The 10,739-nt window shown below is 39.6% G+C and overlaps 1 protein-coding gene across 1 annotated transcript in view; it reads right to left on the bottom strand.

Annotated features, from left to right (window-relative positions):
- Positions 1-5,851: 5,851 nt before the first annotated feature.
- LOC104397480 overlaps positions 5,852-10,739 on the bottom strand; it is an 11,901-nt gene continuing 7,013 nt past the window's right edge. The window contains exons 4-7 of the mRNA XM_010007441.1: positions 10,135-10,240; positions 7,506-7,576; positions 6,379-6,496; positions 5,852-6,029 (exon numbers count right to left, since the gene is read on the bottom strand). Of these exons, the coding sequence (XP_010005743.1) occupies positions 5,961-6,029; positions 6,379-6,496; positions 7,506-7,576; positions 10,135-10,240 (364 nt within the window). The 3' untranslated portion in view covers positions 5,852-5,960. The remainder of the gene's footprint in view (positions 6,030-6,378; positions 6,497-7,505; positions 7,577-10,134; positions 10,241-10,739) is intronic.

Genomic DNA, 10,739 nt, shown 5'->3' on the forward strand with positions numbered 1-10,739 from the left:
CCCTCCTTGTCTCTGCTATGGAAACCATCATTTTCAAGTCTGAGTGCATGAGTTCTAGATTCAGAAGACTGGTTTTTGTTATTAACAATCAATAGAGGCTGAGCTGGTTCTGCAGTTCCAAACACTGGGACACACTGAAGCTCTTCTGTACCAGATTGCTCTGTTGGGCCTTGTATGTCAATCCTAGACACCAAAACTTGAAATGGGAAACTTGCCACAGGACTCATTTCACACACCCCAAATCTCCATTTTCTCTGGAGATACATACATTTCTGTGGTAATGTGTACTGTCAGAACTTTATCCATTAAAAAAACAACTCTGGCAGACTGTAAAATGAGAATCTTCATGGTTACTTGCCAAACTGCGGAAGCTGAAGTTTTAGGCTGTAATTAGACCAGAACCATTGCCATAAAGAGTTGCAAAGGGCAATATTCAAAAGGCACTAACATTCATACTAAGCAACACCAAGAATATGAAGAACTGTAACATCAGTAGAAATATTAAACCTTTAATTTCAAACCAAAGCTTTTCTCTTTAAGAAGATCAAAATGAGACAGTATCATACATTTCTCTATCTGCCTGATCCAGCTTTGTCATAACCTTCTCTGAAGTGCCCCGAACAAACTCCCCTCAGAGATAAAGATTCTAATCCAGAGGGACTTCAGATAATTCTAATATTCCAGCAGATGTCAAACTATACCCTTAAGATCATTAGGCACATCAGCACTCTGTCAAAAATGCTGCTACCATCACAGAACCTGTTTAAGAAACTACCCTGACAGAGAGTCTTATCCTTGCCTTGCTTTCCCACACCTTTCTCTCTGGAAAATGTTAATATCATCAATATCCTCTTTCAAGCACACAACACTACCAAGTAATTCCAAGACACTACAGAAAAGCCCCACAAGCATTCAAACAAGACACCTAGGGAGAAAGCACCCACTTTTATTTGAGAATAAACTGAGAAGAATCAAAGATTATTGCATCAGAACTTGAAACAGAAGGTTGCATCTAATAAAATATACAGCTTTGGCACCTTGTGAGTAAAGAAATGAATAAATATTAGATCCAGGTCTGTAGTTGCATGATTTTTATACATAAAAATTCCATGTTTAATGCTATTTTCTTGCATACCTTAATATGGAGATAGGTATTAAAACTCTACACTAAAAAAGGACTCCAAAATGGATGTAGAAGCATACAGAACAAAAAGGTTTTATAGATTTGAAACTTTGAAAAGTTGGATTATTTTATCTCCTTCTGTGGGGTAAGTTCTATCTTAAAAGGGTTATTTTATCTCCTTCTGTGGGGTAAGTCCTATCTTAAAAGGGTATGAGTTCTTACTCTACAGCACAGTGAAGTATTAGGGTGCAGACTGACTTTTGACAGGCAGATCTCCCTTTGTTCCAATCAAAGAAGCTGTGTTTACAGCCAAAGTGTAAATCAGCATCCATTAGTACATCACAGGGCTCAAACTCTCTCTTGCACCTCTTCAAAAATCAAAACCTATTTATTTATAAACTTTGGAACTGATCTACTGAAAAACTGAACCTAAACTTGACCTCAATGTAATCTGTTTTAAAAGAATCAATACAAATGTGCTACCTTTCTAGAAACCCAAAGACACAGACCAAAAGGTGTACTTTACTCATCAAAAATAATCCTACAAAAACAGTGTTTAACCCAGTCTTTGTTCTTCTTCTTCTAAATTACATATATATAAAAAGCTAACAAAATAAGTTTATGCAGGTTCTATGTGCACACTAGAACACATTAGTGCTTCTGTATTTCATACCTCAATAGCAATTTAGAAAAAAACCTCACATAACCAAACAAGCATGGCAAAATGGGAAGTCAGACTTTCCTTACACATCCACAGGTAAATTATCATAACCTTGTTTCAGAAAAACATAGTAGGATTTGAATGAGCCAGATGGCTCCCACAGGGTTCATTTTTAAACACACCCAGATCTTTTTCTAATTTATTTCACTCGTTTCTGTTGGCTACATATGATCATTCAAAGCTGAGACTGGTCCCCTTCACATTACAGTTTAGAACAAATGGAAAGAAAAGATGCTGTTTAATGAAGCTAGAACAAGTGCTTTATTTATTTGTTTTACTAGAAAGCTTTAATCTACTCCATCCTATTTAATTTTTTTTTTACTGTACTGACCTAGTACAATGACACAGAAAACCTCCCAAGTTACATGTTCTAGAGATGGCTGATTTGGTATTAGCAGCTGATGATCCAGATGGCATTGAATCAGCCTGCAGCTCTGCAGGGAATGAATTCACTGTAGTCAGAATGCACTTTTTTCTGCTGATGCCTCAAAACTCACTATTTCTTGTATTCATCGTGTATCATAGAAAGAAAAATGACAAGTCTTCTGGACTGCAGTGACTTCAGAACTCTAGCAGTAATTAGCTTTGTATCCACCTTTTAATAAAATTCTGTAGTCTACAACTTCAGCTGAGATGATCATGAAGAATCAAAACAAGCTAGAACGCAGCCCAGGCAAGTCAGACATTTGTAAGTTAAATGTTTCAAGCATTCCTCCCTAACTACTGTGCAGTAACTAGAGGTGGTGAACACAGAAATGTATTTTTAAGTCTTAGCAACTTGATTAATTCTGGCAAAAATTTCCTATCTCAACTGTTCTTCCCAGATCAAATACTTCTGCAAAATTTCAAACCTGTTGGATGATACAGCACAGAGCCACAATCTCTATGTCCCACTTTATTAATGGCCAATATTATAATCTGCAAGATTGTGGGTTTTTTCCCCCATATCTTTTCCACCCAGTCTTTAAGGCAATACTTAAGTTGCACAGTCAAGCATTCAAAGCAGGAAATGTCTGAATGACCGTGCTCCAAAGCTTTATTCAGCCTCTCTGTGCACAGATCTTCTGATAGAGTCTTCAATTACAGTGCAACACTTTTGCTGCCACCAGAGTCCTGACCATTCAAGACACAGGATGAGTAAAGCAGGGTTTGAAACTAATGAAGCCATTTATATGAATTTGTCTTCATTTGTTACAAATTTTAGGAAGATGTTACCGTTACAGGAAAGGTGCTGAGAGAACTCATGTGCTTCTATCTCACCAAATCCAATACTGGTTTTCAAAATTTTGATAGATTTTTTTTCCCCAGTAGCATTCTAGTTGGCCTAAGCACACTCCTTTCACAGGTGTTTGCTCACTGCAATGTTCCTCATTTTCTAGGTGACTGATCTGAGAAACAGGCAAAAAAAATAAACATGCAAAAAAGCCAGGTACTTGTAGCCACTCCTGACATTGGCAAGAAGGATATTCTGATGTATTCAAGTACTCAAAATTATTTGTAATGAGTCACATTAAACATCTCACATTGGTTAAGGCAAATCAATATTCTTGGGGTTTAACTCAGCTGTAAATAAAGTATAAAAAACCTGCTGTGAAGATTCCCCAGTTACAGCCGCAAACATCACAGAAAACCCCACAACTCGGTTCAGAAAACAGTTCAGAACGTTGGCACCAAAAGAAGTACATGACTACAAAGCCAACAGAATTTTAAACTGTACCTCATTTAATATACACCATCAGGACACAAGACAGAAGATATTCAGAAAAATACAGACTCCAGGAAAAAGAGACTCCATTGGTACATATGGACCTAAATGAAAGACCTAACAGGCAACCCTAAATTTGGCATATCCCAGCTGGAATACAATCTTTAGGGTTAAATATGTACATATATACATATATAAATAATATATTCTAATAATATAAATTTGTTATAAAGAAAATTAAAAGTAATACAAGAAAATCAGCAACCAAACCCATTTTCAAAATAACAGTCATTAAATTCTTGATCTGCTAAGATCCTTTCTCTCTTTGGTAGAACAGGAGTTTGGTTTTGGATACAATCTCCAGAGCAGCACTTTGCACATGACTTAGATCTCACACATTCTAGTCATCAAATGCTGCACAGATACTTTGATCCCTTCCCTTGCTTTGACATACATTTTTGTAAGTCACATACAGAGATTCCAGAAAAGGCCACACTTTAAAACATGAATACTTAAACCTCCAGCAATTATATCTTTGTCCTATCATTCAGAAGAACAACAAACCTGCCTCTTTTAGACCAAGATCCAGGGGGAGTTTATTTAAAGCATTATTCATGGCTAAAAAAGAGAGGGTCACTCACAGATGAACACTTAGTACCTTTCATTACTTTGAAGTAAACAGGTAAAATACTTTGATTTGCAAAACCAAACTGGTTTGTGGATGCAGAGACAACTTTTTCAAGTTGGGATTTCTCTGAAGTGATTATGGAGTTTAATCAGCTTTTTCTTTTCCCTAGTACGTAATCTTTCTGGTTTGTGCCTATCTATGTGCTGAGATTACAGGATACATTATTTTGTTTTGCTTCTATTTTCAGGTACTTGCATTTTGGTGCTTGTTCTGGTTCCCAGTGGTTTAGCTGCCTAACAATTAGAATCCAACTGCATTCAAACTGCCCTAAACGAAGAGACCATCAATGCTGTCGTGTCCCTTCCAAGGTCTCCCAATGAGGAAACAACTACAAATGAATCCTACCTCAGTATTCCTTTATTTCAGAAATACAACACACCATTTGTTGAGCTGTCTCATGTGTACAGGTGCTCTGTACTGTTTTAACAACTTTTAACTACATAAGTATTTGTGAACTCTTGTAATCTGTTTCTTACCTGATACAGCGACCTCCTCCACTAGATGGCCCTGACACTCATTACTTGTGTCAAAGCTGTTTGAACACTTACACATTGAAGATAATCAAAGACACAAAAACGTGCACCAGCAACCAAAAAAACCAAAACCTCTGATATTGGCATACTCAGGAAGCACAGATTATTTTGAATTAAATGGATACATATGGTCGAGATGGCACAAAGCAGTGCTGGTGAAGGGTCTGGCAGTATTAAAACATGTTAAAATTAAAACATGTTATTAAAACGTATTAAAACCCCTGAGATGGTTTGCTCTGCACAGTGACCAAATCTCTCCTCATGCCATGTAGACTTAGCCAGACATGCATGTGCTACAACTGAGGAAAGGTCTTCTAGAATTCAGTATATTACTGTATTACAAATGGTGTGCAAAGATAAAATAATTGACTGTATTTCTCTGGAACTAGCCCAGCTGAATCCATCTAGCTGCCTGCATCTATTCTTTGGAATGAGAATAAAGAGTGTATTTTCAAGACTGGAAAATAAAGCTATTCCTTGATAAAAAAGCACTAATAAATACAGTACATCAGTATCACAGCTCTTCTGCTAGCCATGTTTTTATCACCAATCACTTAAATTTGGTTTTTGGGGGGTTGTTGGGTTTTCCTCCCACACTGAATCAGTCTGTAGAACTGGTGGAAAGTGCAAATTCCATGTTATGAGTTGCAGCTGCTTTATGAGCAGGTCTCTTAACCCTCCTCCTTCACATTCCGACACCATTTGTCATGCTACTCTCTACCCACAAAAATGTTTCTCACTGCAAAGTCTGCAGGCAATTCACTAGGTTTTACCTTCCTTCACCTACAGTATCTACACATTGTGTAAACTGAATGATCTGCATTCACAGATTTTTAAATAACATACACCCTTTCAACAGGGAAACTTTGCAAATGCCTGTGTTTTCATTTTGAGGAATTCATCTATCAGTGCAAAGCTAGTGAGGGATTAAAGCAACTGTTTCTATTTCCCAGGTTTACACACTGGTATTTCAGTGATCCTAAATAAAATCTGGAGATAATAAAAGTTAAATTACATTTGAGAAGTACTATTGCAAGGTCAGTGCTCGTTTCCCTTTCCTCTTTGAAATTTAGCACCCCTCCACTATTTTGGTTTTGTTTAAGTTAAGAGTAGAAAAACACTGTTCCAGTTATCTGGGGTTTTTAAATGTTTCTTCCTTGGTCATCCATGCTTATCTTCATCTGTTACATTCAAAATGTTAGTGAAGATCTTTCAGTACCAATTCTAAAACCAGACTGAACATTTAGCATTGAACAAACCTAAAAAAGAATGCACAAAAGTGTTTCAAAGTGTCTGTTTTCCAAGAAGACTGTTCAACAAAACTCCTCAATCCTCCATTTCTCTTCTTCTGGAACCATCTTTAATTCATTGTCAAATAATATGTTCAATTTTCCTTTAAAAAGATATTTGTCTTTCATTTTGCATTCACTACTGGTTGGAGAATTTTCAACTATCAAGTATTTTCACTTAATTCACTTCAAGTATTTTTACCATTACAAAAAGAGCACATTAGTTGCTCTGCACAAATACTGTAGTTTTGAGTGGGCTTAGAAACTAAATATTTCCAGAAACTAATATGTGCTGAAGTAACAACTTAATCCTACAAACCTGTTTAAATTTTCCTCTGATTTTTTCCAGATCTTCTTGCAGCTTATCATAAGTGGGGTCCTCATATGGGAATTTCTGAACCATCCCTATTAATGAATCCAGAGCCCTCATCTTTTTGCTAAAAAAATAAAGTAAAATAAAAAATACAAAAAAATTAAAATCAAATCAAAACTGAAAGACCAATGAGCCTACTACATTTTTTTCAATCTGTCAATAGGACAATTACACTAATACACATAATTATTCAGAGCATAGACCCAGCCCTCCATCCCTCTTTAATTCAACTTCTCCCATCTAGCAAACTGAGAGTGAACATTTGATACTTATTTAAGCCATAATCAGAAATCAAGCTGTAGCACAATTAATAAAGTCAAGGTTTCCCTTTTAACTGCCCTGCCAGAAGTTGAGAAAAACTCAAGAATCCTCAGAAATATTGATTAGATGACTGAGCAAAATAAAGACATGCAATAAAAAAGCTCAGCAGAACACATGTCAGGATGGCTGACAATGTGGTGGCAATTATGTCAGATAAATTAATCAGAACTAGACAGGAAAAAAAATTATAGAGAAAGTAAGTCATGGAAACATGGAGGTTGGAAGGGACAGGAGAAGGTAGGTCCAAGTCCACCTTCTGTGGAAGCTGGACTAGCTGCAAAGCTACACAAGGTTGCTCAGGGCTATCTCCAAAGAGGTTTTTAAAATCTGCTAAGATAGAGGTTCCAGAGTCTCTCTGGACAACTTGTCCCAGCCCTTTGCTGCCTGCACTGGAAAGGACCTTCCCCTTATGCTACATGAGACCTTAACTTGTTTCAGATTGTGAAAGTTGCCTGTTTCCCTTTCCCTGTGCACTTCTGCAAGGAACATGACTCCATCTTTTCTAGAACTTCCCCCTTATGTGGTACAACAAGGTATCTTCCCTCTCATCTGCAGGCTGAAGACACCAAGTTCCACTTTCCTCTTTGCAGTATCACATGGTCCAGCAGGATACCCTCCTGGTGGCCCTCTGCTCACCTTTTTTCTGTCTTTCACCATTTCTTTGTAGTGGGGAAGAGGCAAAACTGGGCACCATAATTTGAAACAGGATTAGAAGAAAAGTAAATACACTTTTTTTTATTTTTTAATCTTACCTGCTCTTTTCATCTGTGCATTTCTGGAGCAGACAGTGCCACGTCAGTGCAAACCCCAGGTAGCAGCCAATCTGGGAATGTAGCAGAATGTCACCAGGGGAAAAAACATACATGTAGTATATATATATACACAGTCAAACAAAAACAAAGCACTACATTGTATCTCTTTCTTCAGGAAACAAGTATGTTTCTATGCTGGAAAGTCCAGTGAACTACAGTATGATAAATGAGGGCAAGAGTTCCACAGTACAAGAGTCAGAAAACTTGTTAGAAAACAAGGTATTTAAGACCTTTGGGTATTTGTTTTTACAGCACTATGTCAGTTTAAGCAGCCCACATGCAGCACTATAAAAAGGTGCACCAGGTGGGCTGAGGGAGCTCCCAAGTCACCCAAAAAGGAAGGCACCTTTTTTTCTGAGTTAATACACAAACAATTTTACCAGTTTAATTCAAAAAGGGTGCACGGAATCAGAAAGAATGAGGAGCTGACTAAGCCAGCCCTGCTGCCAGAACTTCTCACAACAACTTTGGACACCAAATGAAGCAGGAATATAGGTAAGTTCTTGAATGCACCAACTGGGTAAGTCAGCTGGAGTCCCTTTCAGAAGTGACTCAGCATTCACAGAAAAACAACACAGACATCTGGAACAAAAGTTGGCTGGCTTGGAAAATTAAGTCCAAAGTTACAGCCTAATCCCAGTTTGGTCCATAAACTGCATGTCCATACCCCCGTCACCTTACACAAGACTGTTGGATGTGTAGGCTCCTGTGGCCTGCAAATCACTTCAGAGTGGGAGTGTTTGGTAGTTCCAGTCTTCTATTGGCTATGATTGCTAAAGTACATGGTGGAGCTTCTTCTGAAGGGTGAAACATGGGCTTGGGACTTAACAACCCAAGTGTTCAAGCATATTTGAAGTGAGGCTTCCAGTTAATTTTTCACTGGTAGATACTCAATCTGCAGGGCTCCAAACTGCTTAAGGACTAAAAGTACATGGACATAACTGAGAGATGCAGCAGTTGCCACTGTGGTGAGCACAAGCTGCTATGGTAAAACACACCTGGCCCCTGCACACTTAGCTCAGCTTAAGTAGGACTCTTCCAGCACAGGAGTGCAGTGCCAGTCTCCTGCTGGAGTCCAAGCAGATGCTGCATCTAAGCCTGACTGAGGAATGTGTCCAAAACCAGATACACTTTAATTACAACATATTGAATTGGCTATCAAAGGCCAGTACTAGATCAGCACCATAATTTTGCCCAAGACACAAAAAAGGCTGACAGCTCCAAGATTACTCAAGTCACTCTTTCTCTCACTTAACATGACTCATTGCCTGCAATCCTACAGTCCTCTGAAGCTTCCGAAAGAGAAACAGGTGCTGGGACTTGGAACAGGTTGCCAAGAGAAGCTGTGGCTGCCCCATCCCTGGAAGTGTTCAAGACCAGGTTGGATGGGGCTGGGAGCAACCTGGTCTGGTGGGCGGTGTCCCTGCCCATGCAGGGGGTTGGAACTAAGGACCTTTAAGAACCTTCCAACCCACACCATTCTGTGATTCTATTATTATGGCCTGTCTAGGATCACTTGGTACAAAACTGTCCAGCTTTACAGGCTGCTGTTTAACATTCTCACCTTGGAACTACATAGTTGCAGCATAAGTTGGAAAATATTCCATCACTGCACATCTCTCCATCACACCCAAATGCAAACCAGAATTTTAAAATAACCATCCTTTCAGAATTTGACAGTTTACCTTCTCCATTTCAAAATGGGTTAATGCCATTGCTACTGTTCTTTCTGGAGGCAATTCACTTTCTGACACCTGATAATACCAAAAGGGTAAATTGCCAAATTACCCAAAGACCTCAACAAATCAAACAGATTTGTGGTGCTGGACTTGAAGTAAGGCCTGCCATGAATCCTGGAACACAGCTTCCCATCAAAGCTGAAAGCAATCCAGCCCAGGTCCAAAAATACTGTAACTACATTGTAGAGCACTGAACACACACTGAGCTGAAGTCAGACATGTGAGACAAGTCAAGGCACCACACCACCTTTTCACCTCCAGTCCTTTCATTTCTAGAAGGCTTTTTGATCCAGGCATGCACAGAAGTGTCTCCATGAGCCAAAAGAATAACAGTGCCTCAAACCTCAACCTCGGCTGTTATTAGCAATAACAAAGAGTGCAACAGACTCACTCAGAATTGTCCCTTCATGGTTCTCCATACAAAGTGTCTCAATGTTCTGTGTTTTTCCCTAGTGCTGAGCCACAGGAAATGGTACAGGGGAGCTTCTCACCACCATTTTGGGTTCCAAAACAAATGCACAGGCCATCTTTTTCTTTTTTTTTCTCTGAGCAAGCTTGTCTGATTTTTGTCTCTTACTGTCCCCTCTTTCAGAAAATAAATAATTGAAGGCTCATAGAGGAAATAAGCTCGGAAGCACCAAACCATCTATTTAACTTTTCAAATAAAAATACCACCTCTAAGCCAGCTTAAGGGCCCTCTGAGACACAGACAAAGCAGTATAACACAGCAGGACTCAGACCAATATATCAGACCTTGCCCAACAGTTTCTGTGTTACAATAACTTCCTAACGACAAAAACATTGTGATTCTGAAGCATTTTCCCATTTACCTCAGAGCCAATCTTGGCACCATGGAGTGATCCATACCTCCTTCCCTCAGCAACTCCAGCTTGACTGCCTTCAGCATACCCCTCCTGATACCCCTCACCATGAAACCTGGGAAGAGAAAACAACTATTTTTACCACTGTTTTCGTTTCACACCGAGCTCACACTGCACACCAGCAACTCCCAGCAACAAAACCAGGCTGTATCTTCTCCGAAATGCAACTGCATTTAGAAATATCACATAACACCGATGTAAAACAAGACGCAGTTATGAATACTGACCTCTATAAAACAAGTTCACAGCCATTTGCCAACAACCCTCTCTGCAACACCGCTCGGCACTTCCACACGAACAACGCAGCCAACTCCAAGCTCACAATTCCCGGCCAAGTTTCCAGAGGGTGGAAGATGAAACAGTCGCTCGGGAAGAGCGAAGAGGAGACGTTTGCCTCGCCCTCCTCCCTCCTCGCCCCTCCCCAGGGCTCACAACGCGCCTTTCACCCCTCACGTTTTCCTCCTCAGCCCCTTCTGCCGCCTGTGCAGGCCCAGGCCTCCCCTCCCTCCCCCCGAGCTGCCCAGAGCTCCCTGAGAGCCCCACCGCGACACCCC

This window comes from Chaetura pelagica, unplaced genomic scaffold (assembly GCF_000747805.2).
Source record: "Chaetura pelagica isolate M959 unplaced genomic scaffold, ChaPel_1.0 scaffold401, whole genome shotgun sequence".
NCBI lineage: Eukaryota > Metazoa > Chordata > Aves > Apodiformes > Apodidae > Chaetura > Chaetura pelagica.